The following is a 15,619-nucleotide window of genomic DNA, read 5'->3' on the forward strand; positions in this document are numbered from 1 at the left end:
TGTCCAAATCGGAAAACTAGCTTACCTACACCGCCAGACCAGTCTAGATAAAATAGCACTGTTGAAGCTGTGCGACTCTGTGGCTGGACAACTTACAAATAACTTATTGTTTACATTTATTTAATCTATAAAAATGCAGTGTGTATTTTTGAGTGCACCATATATTGTGACATTGGCATAAGAAGTCATATGTTAATTAATATCTCGTAACTGCATACTTTGCCTAGCAGGGTTTATTATCCTTTTATATACTGCCCTGTAGCCTATAGGTCTGCATTTTAGAGTTTCTCTGGAAAATGTGTCAATGAGACAATAATTTGGCAAATTACAGATGCAGCAAATTGTGTTTAAATCCAATGTTATATAATGAATTGCTTCCTAATTATTTGTGACTAGTCGCTCCTCATAGTAGGCGAGTGTCTGGTGCCCGAGAACAACAGTAGAAGTGGTCCGTATTGGCAGATTGTGATGAGGAAACCCCAAATAAACTGATAAGAGATAAAAGACAGGGTGGCAATATAAGCCTATACAGTCACAGTTTACAACTGGTGGCAACAGTGAGGATAAAAGACAGGATTTCAGTGGAGTTACAGGGAGTTTTTCCTTGTTTCTCCATTTTTAATTGACTTATATAAAAGGTGAACATATGCGCCATATTATTTTTGCACCGATATAGCAAGTGCAACTCTAATTAGTCTTATTGACCATCCTGCCAGCAGCAGAACTACTGTTAGATCATCCCATGTGGGCGCAGAGATGGAGCGGGACAAGCGATGTTGGTCCAACTGCTACTGGGCTTCCTGTTTTGAACTTCTAAAAAATGATAAGGGCCGGCATGTGCAATGAAGCCACCACATGAGAATAATTGTGAACGCAGGTACAGCAAAAAATGTAAATAAAAGGCCAGTAATTCTAAAATCCCAAACAATTGTGGCACCTTATTGCCACTGTGCTTAGAATGTTTTAGTATAGAAAAAGGCCTAGTAATATAATACATATAGATATATAGATGTGACTAAATATTTTACAATTAAGTTAATCATTTGTTCAGTGCAGACGAAGTTTTCAAGTGAAGGGCCACATATGGTATAAAAGCATATTCTCAGAATTAATTCTATTAAAACATTAATGACAGACAATGGAATTCAATATGTGCATTCAGTTTCAGAGGGTTTGATATGAATTGGTAAATTACAATATGCAGTGTGCTATTCTCTTGTGCTGCTTGGACGCAGGGATCTTGTTTCCTTAGTGCAGCACAAAACGCTGTAGTTTTGCACCTATGCACCAAGACGGTCTACTCTCTGCTCCACAGAAATGCCTCCACAGACTAGAAGTTTACAAGGAATGCCCTCACTCTGACCAGCTCCTCCAATCAATTGGTGCAAACTTGTGCTCCTCTGCAAAAGCTGCCATCTCTCTCTATAAATGTGTACATTTTAGCAAAAATGGAGATGCACCAGCAGGGCCATCTTAACAACATTATGGGCCCCCGGGCAAAGCAGTGCACCGGGGTCCCTACATATATATATATATATATATATATATATATATATATATATATATATATATATATATATATATATGTATGTGTATATAAATATATATATATAGATATCCATATATATATATATAGATATATATAGATATAGATATATATATATATATATATATATATATATATATATATATATATATATATATATATATATATATATATATATATACATATATATATATATATATTAGAGATGGGCGGGTCCGGTTCTCCGAGAACCGAACCCACCCGAACTTTGGGTATCCGAGTACCGAGCTGAGCAGCTCGGTACTCTCCCGCCCATTCCGAATCCAAATCGAGGCCGAACGTCATTGTGACGTCGTCGGATCTCGGGACTCGGTTCTCGCGATACTTCAACTTTATAAATACACGCCTCCACAGCAATCCATCGCCATTTGACAGAGGGAGAGAGCAGGGTGTAGTCATAGGCTAATTAGAGCAGGGACAGAGAATACCATATTGTTCTTGCAATTGCTCTAACCAAAATCGCTAGTGCAGAGAGGAGGATAGAGGTTTATTATTTTTTCTTCATATTTGGCACTCCCCAGCGCTTTTGGGGTGTCCCCCATAATTGTGCATTAATATTTCTGGCTGTCAAAAGTCATATCTGTCAGCATTATCTACTAAATAATTTGTAGCACACCTCAGTGTTTTTGGGGTGTCCTCCCTAATTGTGCATTAATATTTCTGGCTGTCAAAAGTCATATCTGTCAGCAGTATCTACTCAATAATTTTTAGCACTCCTCAGTGTTTTTGGGGTGTCCTCCCTAATTGTGCATTAATATTTCTGGCTGTCAAAAGTCATATCTGTCAGCAGTATCTACTCAATAATTTGTAGCACTCCTCAGTGTTTTTGGGGTGTCCTCCCTAATTGTGCATTAATATTTCTGGCTGTCAAAAGTCATATCTGTCAGCAGTATCTACTCAATAATTTTTAGCACTCCTCAGTGTTTTTGGGGTGTCCTCCCTAATTGTGCATTAATATTTCTGGCTGTCAAAAGTCATATCTGTCAGCAGTATCTACTCAATAATTTGTAGCACTCCTCAGTGTTTTTGGGGTGTCCTCCCTAATTGTGCATTAATATTTCTGGCTGTCAAAAGTCATATCTGTCAGCAGTATCTACTCAATAATTTTTAGCACTCCTCAGTGTTTTTGGGGTGTCCTCCCTAATTGTGCATTAATATTTCTGGCTGTCAAAAGTCATATCTGTCAGCAGTATCTACTCAATAATTTTTAGCACTCCTCAGTGTTTTTGGGGTGTCCTCCCTAATTGTGCATTAATATTTCTGGCTGTCAAAAGTCATATCTGTCAGCAGTATCTACTCAATAATTTTTAGCACTCCTCAGTGTTTTTGGGGTGTCCTCCCTAATTGTGCATTAATATTTCTGGCTGTCAAAAGTCATATCTGTCAGCAGTATCTACTCAATAATTTGTAGCACTCCTCAGTGTTTTTGGGGTGTCCTCCCTAATTGTGCATTAATATTTCTGGCTGTCAAAAGTCATATCTGTCAGCAGTATCTACTCAATAATTTTTAGCACTCCTCAGTGTTTTTGGGGTGTCCTCCCTAATTGTGCATTAATATTTCTGGCTGTCAAAAGTCATATCTGTCAGCAGTATCTACTCAATAATTTTTAGCACTCCTCAGTGTTTTTGGGGTGTCCTCCCTAATTGTGCATTAATATTTCTGGCTGTCAAAAGTCATATCTGTCAGCAGTATCTACTCAATAATTTTTAGCACTCCTCAGTGGTTTGCGCTCAGAATGGATTCAAAGCAGTCCACATATGATCTAAATGAGCAACCAGGTTCTGTCACCAGTCCTGATGTTAGTGTTCCCAGTACGTCATCTGGCCAAGGCGATGTCAAACAACAGAGTGTTTTCAAATTAGTGCAAAAAACAAAAACCAAAAAAAAATTTACTGTATTGAAGCGAAAAAGAAGTGTAACTGAGCAAAAGTTAAGTGACGATAAAAAAAAAATTGCAAGCATGCCATTCTACACACGCAGTGGCAAAGAGAGAATGAGGCCTTCACCTTTGGCTATTAGTGGCAGATCCCAAAAAGTTACCCAGCCTACAATTGGTGCACAACTACTGTTACGCGTCAAAGCCGAGCTGCAAGATAACAGTGAGGCATTACAGGAGAATATTTGCTCTGATTCACAAATGATAACAATCCCTGTGGAGAGTCCATCCAACAGTGGGATGTCTAATCGTGAGCATTCTGCTGATGTGTGCCTTAATAGCCCGAGTGTAGCCGGTGATACCCAAATTGAGGATGCCACTTTGGAATTAGAAGAGGATGAGGGGGAGATTTGTGTAGGCGACGAGGGCGCTAATGATGATGTTGATGATTATGATGCAGACAGATACCAAATTGCCTTTCTCAATTTCTATTTATATTCTAGATTATATAACGGCTGAATAGTTTTCTATTTTACTCCTAGTGGAGAGAGGATCTGATGCAGACAGATACCAAACTGCCTTTGTCCATTTCAATTTATATTGTACAGTATATAACGGCTGAATTTATTAGTATTTTATACAAGTGGAGGGGGGCCTAGAGAGACAGAAACCAAACTGGCTTTCTCCATGTCAATTAATATTGTACAGTCTATATCGGCTGGATTTTTTGGTATTTTATACAAGTGGAGGGGGGCCTAGAGAGACAGAGTGACCCCAAACTGTCTTTCTCCATGTCAATTAATATTGTACAGTCTATAATGGCTGAATTTTTTAGTATTTTATACAAGTGGAGGGGGGCCTAGAGAGACAGAAACCAAACTGGCTTTCTCCATGTCAATTAATATTGTACAGTCTATAATGGCTGAATTTTTTGCTATTTTATACAAGTGGAGGGGGGCCTTGAGAGACAGAAACCAAACTGGCTTTTTCCATTTCTTTACATATTTAACTATAAGTGTAGGGTGTAATATACATTCAAAGACGATGGCTGCATTGCCAATATGCATAGATGGAGAGGAAGACAATCTGTTTTGTGTGTAGAATAGGCCTACCAACGAAGAATTAAACTGTTTTTTTGGATGATTTATTACCTCAACAATTAGATTACTTGTCTCTAAAACAGTTGGAGCACTAAATTGGGTTAATTTAGGCCCAAAAACATGGATTTTCCCAAAAAATAGCAAAACAAAACCAAACAAAACCAAAACCAAAACCAAAACACGCAATGGCGGTTTTGCAAAACCAAAACCAAAACCAAAACACGACGGTAATCCAGATCCAAAACCGAATCCAAAACCAAAACACGGGGGTCAGTGACCATCTCTAATATATATAGATGTATAGAGATATAGATATAGATATATAGAGATAGAGATAGATAGATGTACTTGCTCAGTGACCCTTGAAGGTTTTTTTTTGCAGGTTTTTTCTTTTGCAGGATTATTTATTCTAGTTAGGAGCCTTGCCTATGGGGCCCCCTTGCCCGTGGGGCCCCCTTGCACCTGCCCATCGTGCCCAATGGAAAAGATGGCCCTGTGCACCAGTGCAAATAGAGACACACTGCACCACCACACAAGACTTTACAACACACTTTTGACATTTTTCACTCCATAGATGAGGTATGGCTGAGGTAGCCATTTCATAGAACCAATTTTCATGAGGCATTGTGCTTTATGCCTTAGTGATGTCACTGAAATCTAGTGAATTGAAGGCTCTATCCTCACGAATATTGCTTCAGACCTTAAATTATGTGCCTCAGCTGTGTGCAGAGGACAGGTATCCTGTAAATCCTAGGCAAGGGGCTGGATAAACTTGGAAATAGCTGAGAAAGGAATCAGCACAAGCTGGAATACATTAGCAACAGCAATTTTTATACGAAGTTTTTATCACTTATTTTACAGTATGTGCCACAAAATGTTAATATAGAGCGACATCTGTCCAAACCACCGCATTTACAATAAGGCGATTTGAGGCTGCGATTTAAAATGGATGGCGATGTATGGCGGATTGAAAAAGCTAAACCGCCATCCAAAAGACAGGACAGGACAGTTTTAATAATTGCTACTGAATGACTTGATAGCTCAAATGTGCTGTTTGAGCTATTTTGCCATTCAGAACATAAGAGAAAGCACCATTGACATTTAAATTATTTCTCAATCATTATTTACTGATTAAGGGGCAAAATTATACTCACAACCACCTCTTTTATTTTGGCCATTTGGATGGCAGTTGTGTGGCGGTTTTTGCAAACCCCAGGTTAGTAAATCCGGTGGTTTGTAGGTTCATCATTGTTAAAATCAGGATGGTGATTTGTAAAGTGGTGGATTTGAAAAATTACAATTCTGTCCGTTTTAATGGTGGTTTGGGCTTTAGTAAATCCAGCGGTTTTACCAAACCGCCCTTTAGTAAATTTAGCCCTTGGTGCTTTATGGCCATGTGAAGTCTGCTACAACCCAGGTGAATCAGTGGTATAAAGAATATTTGATCCTTAAGAACAACCCCACCATACATACAAATTGATAGACCTTGAGTGGCAGAAAATATTGCATGCTGCTCACATGTGGCATGTTATAATCATCCCTACTAGTATTGATAAAAAGTGATGCACTCTACAAAAGAACCAAAACAAACCCATACCTGCCAGCTTTTCCAGATTAGAAATCTTGAACATATTGAGCCAAAACTCCTATCCATACAAACCATACCTAATCTATGGCAATTTCTAAGTCACACCCCTTGGAAATCAGTTAGTTATGCATATTCATTGACAAAATATTAGGTGATGTAAGTATTTTCAACATTTTAACCCTTTCTTTTTGTTATGATTCTTATTGGGGTTTTTTAAAAAATATTTTGCACAAAATTTCAATAAAATTTATTAAGTTAAGGAAAAAATGTTCATCATAAAGAGTAGAGTGAGATCTTGGGAAACACCATTTTATGCAAGGTTTGTTTTTACTTATTAATTATATACAAAGGATAACTACATGTCCCTTCGCAGCTTGTTTTCGTAAGATACGAATAGGAGAGTACATGACAAAGAATGCAGGACGTCTATACGTGTCTGTGGTTTATGATGACATTGTGAAGGAAACCACAAATGCCATTGTGAATTCCACCAACTTCAAGAAATGGAGCAACGATTGTGAGTACCCATGATTTGTCAATTTGAGGAGATGCAATCTCAATTGACTTAATTTTAGACACACACTTTTATTGATTTTGGTATTGTTTTTATGGTGATATATGCAAAATATTGGACTCCATCTTGATGCAAAGATGAATGCTTAGAAAAGGGTGCATTTGCAAAACATCATTTGTGCTACAATCCTACTAATCTCATTTGCAGTACTGTAAATTACTTTTTGTTATGGTGTTAACAAAATTGGAGCACCAGGGGAGATTTACAATAGAGGGGAATTGGACTGCTCCGTAGGAGCTCCCCGATGCCAATGAGCTGCTGTCCGATAAGACTGCCTACTAAAAAGATGAGCTACCAAGAAGAGGTCTCTTTTTCTATTGGCGGGCACAATTAGTATTATATTTCCCTGGTACCCACAAGTCAGGGGTACTAGAGGAGCCCAATGCTACTTAGCATTGGGCCTGGCATTCCTACAGGGCTGGGACTGGTGCAAAGTAGCATAGCCCATTACTGTATCGGAGGGAGGAGGTACTCTTAGAGGTCATTTGCAAAGGGCAGAGGAGGAGGACAGCGTAACAGAGGAGGGGGACAGCGTGAAAGAGGGCAGAGGAGGGGGACAGCGTGACAGAGGAGGGGGACAGCGTGAAAGAGGGCAGAGGAGGGGGACAGCATGAGAGAGGGCAGAGGAGGGGTACAACGTGACAGAAGAGGGGGACACAGCATGAGAGAGGGTAGAGGAGGGGGACAGCGTGACAGAGGTGGAGGACAGGGTGAGAAAGGGCAGAGGAGGGGGACAGTGTGACAGAGGAGGGGGGACAGCGTGAGAGAGGGCAGAGGAGGGGGACAGCGTGACAGAGGGCAGAGGAGGGGGACAGTGTGACAGAGGGCAGAGAGAGGGGGAAAGCGTGACAGAGGAGGGGGGACAGCGTGAGAGAGGGCAGAGGAGGGGGACAGCGTGAGAGAGGGCAGAGGAGGGGGACAGCGTGACAGAGGGCAGAGGAGGGGGACAGCGTGAGAGGGCAGAGCAGGGGGATAGCGTGACAGAGGAGGGGGACAGCGTGAGAGAGGGCAGAGTAGGGGGACAGTGTGAGAGAGGGCAGGGCAGGGGGACATCGTGACAGAGGAGGAGGACAGCGTGAGAGAGGGCAGAGGAGGGGGACAGCGTGACAGAGGAGAGGGACAGCGTGAGAGAGGGCAGAGGAGGGTGACAGCGTGACAAAGGGCAGAGGAGGGGGACAGCGTGAGAGAGGGCAGAGTAGGGGGATAGCATGACAGAGGAGGGGGACAACGTGAGAAAGGGCAGCAGAGGGGGACAGCGTGAGAGAGGGCAGAGGAGGGGGACATTGTGACAGAGGAGGAGGACAGCGTGAGAGAGGGCAGAGGAGGGGGACAGCGTGACAGAGGAGGGGGGACAGCGTGAGAGAGGGTAGAGGAGGGGGACAGCGTGACAGGGGGCAGAGAGAGGGGGACAGCGTGACAGGGGGCAGAGAGAGGGGACAGCATGAGAGAGGGCAGAGGGGGCAGTGTGAGAGGGGGCAGCGTGTCTGGATGCAGAGGGGGCAGCGTGTCTGGATGCAGAGGGGGCATTTTTGCATACAACTAAAAAAGTATTTCTGTCCTGACCTAAATACTTATTACATTTTTTTGATCCAACTACTTCTAAAACAGGACTGCTCAGAAATTATTTTGGAGGGGTACCTTGAAAAAATTATGGTGCCGCGAACTGCAAAAGTTTGGGAGCCACTGTTATATATATTTTGCTTTCTGTTGAAAAATGTTGCTTCCCTCTTTTTGACCTTTAATAAATAAATGTTTAAAAAAACACCAAAACATAATCTAATACAATGCTAAAAAAATAATAAAATACTTTCTTTCTTGGTCATGCACTTCCCCTCCTAATTTTGAAATAAATGAATATTATACAGGCCACCGACTTTTGTGTGTTTTTATAAATGTAGGGGGTGCATTATTCCATGCAGATTTTTTTCAGTATAGCTAAGACTTCCATTGGGTAGCTTGGACAGCAAATTATTTTTAAATAGGATAGAACTTTTTTGTGTGACATAATCTGCCTCCTTCTGGTAACCAGCACCTCAACATATAGCGAAATAACCTATAAAATACGTTCAAATTTCACATAATATTGCTTCTAGAAATTGTCTGTTTAATTCACGTCTAATATCTCAATGTATCCTTGTCTCCCCAGCTGTGGCTCATGCAATTTTTTCAGCAGCTGGAGCAGCAGTTGTAAAGGAAGCTCAAGAAAGTAGATATAAAAGAGGTAAACTATAACAGAAATAAGCCTAATTAACATTTGTATTTGAGCCTTCCATTCTATTCATCTCATGTTCATTTTCATTTTCACTTATTTCATCTGGAATTTACTCTTCTGCTCTTGTATTTACAACTGGCTTTCTAACTGAATAAAAATGACATAGCATGTGAAAGATGTGGATCTGAAATTAAATGTATTTAAACACAATAATATAAATCTGCACTACGTAAAATATATGTAAATAGACTTTTCAAACATAAGAAACAAAAGGTATTTGTCACCCTTGAAAAGAAGGTGTCGCTCTGACCTGAAATCAGCTTCAACTGATAACTTAAGGTAAGACTCTGCACCCGTATAATTAGAAAGTATAGAAAGAATACCATTGCCATCAATACCAAAGTTGGGTTAGAAAGTCAGTGGTATCTTTTAAACACTAAGGGCTAGATTTACTAAGCTGCGGGTTTGAAAAAGTGGGGATGTTGCCTATAGCAACCAATCAGATTCTAGCTCTCATTTATTTAGTACATATATATATATATATATATATATATATATATATATATATATATATATATATATATATATATATATATTGTGGCAAGAGCCCACTACTGCAGAAGCACACGCGAACAACTTCTTCCTTTTTATGTAGTTTTATTGTCAGGATGGTAAATGTTTTGACACCGTACAGATTTCACAGCATTTCTTGGAGACCCTAGCTAGAAACGCTAGCTAGACATAGCTCAGCTCTCTCAAGACCAGCCAGCTTCCCCAGCGTTGATCTCACTGAACAATTAACACAATTAAGCTTTTATACATGATGCTCCTCCCCCAGCCTTAGCTTGATGGGGAGGGGACACACACACCTTCCCTTTTAAAAACACCCATCACTGGCTCTGTTTGCACAAACAGACACACTGAGAGGAAATCATGTAAGTTAACAAACTTTAAACTACACATACGTTTTCACCTGGTTTAATCTCAACCTAGGTGCATAACTGTGCCAATTATTATTATTATTATTATCATTTATTTGTTAGGCGCCACAAGGTTTCCGCAGCGCCGCACATAGTACAAACAGTAGACTATACAGGGTATAACAGTACAGAACAGGGGTGGGCAAACCAGTCCTCAAGGGCCATATAACAGTTCATGTTTTTAGGATTTCTGTCTGTAGAAACAGCTGGGATAATTACTGACCCAGCCAAATAGATTAACTCAGCTGTGCATGATTAAAGAAATCCTAAAAACATGAACTGTTATATGGCCCTTGAGGACTGGTTTGCCCACCCCTGGTACAGAACAATAAACAAAAAGTACCAATACTTCAGAAACTCCAGGCAGGCAGATGCAATAGACACGGAGCAGAAGAACGGGTGAGGAGACAGGAGGGAAGAGGGCCATGCTCATGCGAGCTTACATCCTAAGGGAGGGTTAAACAGACCAGGCACAAGAGGAGCCAGTTAAAGGAATGGGAGAGAGGGGAGAATGAGCGGAGGAGATGGGGGTTAAGTGGATGGTTGGTAAGCTTTGAGAAAGGTAGGCTTTGCCAATGTTTTATTCTGTTTGTATACTTTCTCTGCCTCTTGTCCGATAAATGCCTCCCTTTGTTACATATCCCTCCCCCTAGCGTCTCTTGTGCAGGATCCCAGGTCTATGTTCTACTGAGAACTTGAAAGGTTGCAGTGCCAAGAACCAGCGGGTTACCTTGGCATTTACCTCCCGGTTGTTCTGCATCCATCTCAATGGTGCATGGTCTGTTATTAAGGTGAACTCTCTGCCTAGGAGATAATAGCGCAGAGCTTCTGTAGCCCATTTTATGGCGAGACATTCTTTCTCCACAGTGGCATATTTTTGTTCCCTTGGAAGCAACTTACGACTTAGGTACAGGACAGGATTTTCTACTCCATTCTTCTCCTGTGACAAGACTGCACCTAAGCCAACACCAGAAGCATCAGTTTGGAGGAAGAACCTCCGGGTAAAATCCGGTGCTTGTAGAACTGGGGAGGAACAAAGAGCTAACCGAAGATCAGACCAGGCGATTTCTGCAGAGTCAGACCAGGGTAATCTATCTGGACAACTTTTTTTTAACATGTCCGTTAGTGGAGCAGCTCTAGTGGCGAAGTGGCTTACAAACCGCCTGTAGTAACCTACTAAGCCTAAAAAGGTTCTTAACTGCGACTTTTTTTATGGTCTTGCCCAATTTTTGACTGCCTCCACTTTATCTAGCTGGGGTTTTACACACCCTCGACCAACAACGTACCACAAATATTTGGCTTCTCTCATGGCTATGGCACATTTCTCTGGGTTAGCTGTTAATCCTGCTGACCTTAATGAAGCTAAGACCACCTCAACTTTGGCTAAATGTGATCCCCAGTCTGGGGTATAAATCACTATATCGTCCAGGTAAGCGGCTGCATAAGCTGTGTAAGATCGTAGCAATTTATTCATGGCCCTTTGGAAGGTGGCAGGTGCCCCATGCAATCCAAAGGGTAGGACTTTATATTGATAGAGACCAGGGGAAGTCAGGGGAACTTGCCAATAACCCTTTGTTAGATTAAGGGATGTCAAATAGTTGCTACCAGCAAGATTTTCCACTAGTTCATCCACACGTGGCATCGGATAGGCATCAAACTGCGACACACTGTTTAGGCGCCTAAAGTCATTGCAGAACCTAATTGTCCCAATGGGTTTCGGGACAAGCACAATGGGACTATTCCACTCACTAGTGGACTCTTCAAGCACATCTAACTGGAGCATCTTCTAGATCTCCTTTCTCACGTCCACCCGTCTGGCTTCTGGAATACAATATGGCTTCTGCTTTACAATGACTCCTGGCGCAGTGACAATGTCGTGTACGATTAAAGTAGTGCGCCCAGGAATGGAAGAGAAGACATCCCTTTTCCGGCAAATCATTTCTTCAGTCTGTTGTCTCTGCTGAATGGACAAGGCTGGCTCTATGGGCACTTCAGACTTTTTAATGGCAGTACTCACTACCTGAGAAGAGGTTTCCTCATCATGCCAAGGTTTAAGGAGGTTAACATGATATATTTGCTCCTCCCTTCTCCTACCTAACTGGCGGACTCTGTAATTGACAGGACCGACAGCCTCTAGAACTTCATATGGACCCTGCCAATGGGCGAAAAGTTTGCTTTCCTGGGTGGAAATGCGGACTAGGACCTTGTCCCCAGGCTTAAAAGATCTAAAAACAGCACTTTTATCATAACTTTTTCTCTGTCGTTCCTGAGCCTCTTTTACATGTTGTTGCACAATGGGCCCTATCTTTCCTAGCCTCTCATACATTTGGGACACAAATTGTACCAGATTTGGCTCCCTGGGATCTTGCTGCTCCCACCCTTCTTTTAACATATCCAAGATACCCCTGGCCTGTCTCCCAAACAATAACTCAAAGGGACTAAACCCTGTTGAAGCTTGAGGTACCTCACGGATGGCAAGCATCAAATAGGGAATAAGAGTGTCCCAATTTTTTTTTTTCTTGAGCCACTGTTTTCCTGAGCATGTGTTTTAATGTGCGGTTAAAGCGTTCCACCAAGCTATCTGTTTGTGGATGGTATACAGAGGTGTGAAGCGCCATAACCCCTAGCAACTGGCACATGTCCTACATCAGTTTAGACATGAATGGAGTACCCTGATCTGTGAGAAATTCTTTGGGTATTCCCAAGCGTGTACACATCAATACAAGTTCTCTAGCTATGGTGCTGGACTTTATGTTTCGTAGGGGAATTGCCTCTGGATACCTGGTTGCATAGTCAAGCACCACTAGTATATATTGGTGCCCACGTGCGGATTTTTCCAGTGGCCCCACAAGGTACATAGCTATCCGTTCAAAGGGAACTTGTACTATTGGTATTGGAATGAGAGAAGCCTTGTACATGGGTTTGGGACAGGTTCTCTGACAAATGGGACAGGACCGGCAATACTTTTTCACTGCCATGTGTACACCGGGCCAGTAAAACCTAAGCAGAACTTGTTCCCATGTTTTATCCTCCCCTAGGTGTCCCCCACAGACTTGTGTGTGTGCTGCTTTTAACACTAGGGGTACATGGACCTGAGGAACCATTAATTGTTCTACTTTTTCCCCCTGTACATTAGCAACTCTATACAGGAAATTATTTTTAACAATAAAATATGGTATACCTTCTGCAGGCTGGGCGGCTTTCGCTACCCCATTTACCTCAGTCACACTTTTAAAGGCATGTTCCAAAGCGGCATCATTAAGTTGGTCTCGAGCAAAGTCCTGCAGAGGAAACAAAATTGGTATTGCGGACCAGTCCGTATCCTCACTGACAGGCGGGGTGGGCTCATCTGTGACATCACCGACCAATGCTAGTTTTGACTGTCCATGTTTCCCCGCAGGTGGATACTTTTGTGTAACTCCTGCTGTGACTCCCAGGATGGCATTCCAGTTTGGCGGTTCCCAAAGATCGATGTCCAGATGTTGTGGATTCTTAGGCGGTTCCTGTAAGACCGGGTTTCTGACCGTTGCATCAGTTGCCGGCATGTTCGGCCGGATCCGCTCACCGAGGACATCATTAAACAGTGGGAAGTCTCGCCCCAAAATGAGTGGATATGGGAGTTTAGGTGCTATGGCAGCTACCACCATAACAGTTTTGTCTTTGAGTGTGACTGGTAGTATTGTTCTTTCATACTCCTCTGTCGTGCCATTTACGCAAAGAACCTTCACCTTGGGCAACCGAGAAGTTATGGTTTCGGGTAAGGCAGAGCTGGAAACCAATGAGAGTTCACTCCCTGAGTCAACCAAGGCCAGAACAAGGTTTTGGTTGATTAGCACAATCACCTGGAACAAACAAGGACTTCCTGATGTGAGACTCATAGTAAAACAGCTTGGATATGCAGGCCCAATATGTGCCACGGAACAGTCCATGGGTTCCTGTAGTTTAGGACACTCTGCCTTAACGTGGCCTGGCTCACCACATTCAAAACACTTCAGGTTAGACAGCTTTGCACCTGGCCCTCTGTCCGTTGCAGTTTTGCCATTGGGCCCTGTAGCAAGGATTGTCAAACCTGGCTTTTGGCGTGGCAGCGGCTTTGGCACAAATGCAGGTTCTTTAGTCATTTGCTGTAGCGCACAAAACCTTTCTATCACGGTGGCAAGCTCTTCATAAGTTTGTGGGTCTGATTGCAGAACCCACCTTTGCAAATCGCGGTTCAGCCCCCGGATGCAGTGATCTATCGCCAGGACTTCAATAATCCGAGAAGGCGAAATCTCCTCAGGCTGCAGCCATTTCTTTAAAATTTTAGAAAGCTCAGCCACTTGCACTCTGACCGGTTTTTCTTTATCATAGCGCCATTGGTGATAGCGCTGGGCTCGGCCTGGCCCGGAAACTCCAATGCGAGCCAATATTATAGACTTTAGGCACACATAATCAGAGGCCCATTCCTCATCTAGATCCATATAATCTCTCTGAGCTTCACCAGTCAGATATGGCGCCAGTCTCTCAGCCCAATCTTTAGGAGGCCATTTTGCCCTTTTTGCAAGTCTCTCAAAGGACACCAGATATGCTTCTATGTCATCACCTGGCGACATTTTCTGGAGAACAGGACCAAGTGGTTCATTTCTGTCATGCCTCACCTGGCTTAACTCTTCCCTTAAGAGCCTTGTGTTTTCCACCTGTGCTTCGGCGACTCGTAGCATCTGAGCTTGCTGCTGTTGCTGCACAGCGGCCACATTCACAGGGTTTTCAGTACTTCCTCCATGTTGACGTCTGCGCAAGTTGAGTAGCGGAAACTTGCTTCCCGGAGCATCCCACTCCTGACACCACCTGTGGCAAGAGCCCGCTACTGCAGAAGCACACGCGAACAACTTCTTCCTTTTTATGTAGTTTTATTGTCAGGATGGTAAATGTTTTGACACCGTACAGATTTCACAGCATTTCTTGGAGACCCTAAACGCTAGCAAGACATAGCTCAGCTCTCTCAAGACCAGCCAGCTTCCCCAGCGTTGATCTCACTGAACAAATAACACAATCAAGCTTTTATACATGATGCTCCTCCCCCAGCCTTAGCTTGATGGACAGGTGACACACCCACCTTCTCTTTAAAAGAAAACACTCATCACTGGCTCTGTTTGCACAAACAGACACACCCTGTCTGTTTGCTGAGAGGAAATCATGTAAGTTAACAAACTTTAAACTACACATACGTTTTTACCTGGTTTAATCTCAACCTAGGTGCATAACTGTGCCAATGTTTTATTCTGTTTGTATACTTTCTCTGCCTCTTGTCATATAAATGCCTCCCTTTGTTACAATATATATTTACAGTATATATATATGCATGTGTGTGTATATATATATATATATATATATATATATATATATATATATATATGGATTAGTTTAGAGTCTAAGCTGAACTACTATTACTACTGCTGTATTTGGACTAAACATATATTTTTTTGATAGTCTGTAAAGCAAAAACATTGTGCAGAGGTTTTTTTCTTTTATTTCTCTTAGGCCCCTAACTGGACACTGGACACTTTTTGGCACCAGTCTCCCGCACACAGATCAAACCCAGCTTTTTAAGCTCCCTGTCAGGCCTTGCTCTGGCTGACTCCTTAATGGATAAGACCCGGTGCTCCACCTAGGGGTAAATGTATCAAGGTGCAATTTTGCAAATCCAGCGATATTCTCGGGAGA

General features: G+C 42.3%; 1 protein-coding gene across 1 annotated transcript in view; it reads left to right on the forward strand.

Annotated features, from left to right (window-relative positions):
• LOC142149845 (protein mono-ADP-ribosyltransferase PARP14-like) overlaps positions 1-15,619 on the forward strand; it is a 133,438-nt gene that overhangs the window by 97,903 nt on the left and 19,916 nt on the right. Inside the window, exons 8-9 of the mRNA XM_075205150.1 lie at positions 6,524-6,667; positions 8,871-8,945. Coding sequence (XP_075061251.1) covers positions 6,524-6,667; positions 8,871-8,945 — 219 coding nt within the window. The remainder of the gene's footprint in view (positions 1-6,523; positions 6,668-8,870; positions 8,946-15,619) is intronic.

Source organism: Mixophyes fleayi, chromosome 1 (genome assembly GCF_038048845.1).
Source record: "Mixophyes fleayi isolate aMixFle1 chromosome 1, aMixFle1.hap1, whole genome shotgun sequence".
Classification (NCBI taxonomy): Eukaryota; Metazoa; Chordata; class Amphibia; order Anura; family Limnodynastidae; genus Mixophyes; species Mixophyes fleayi.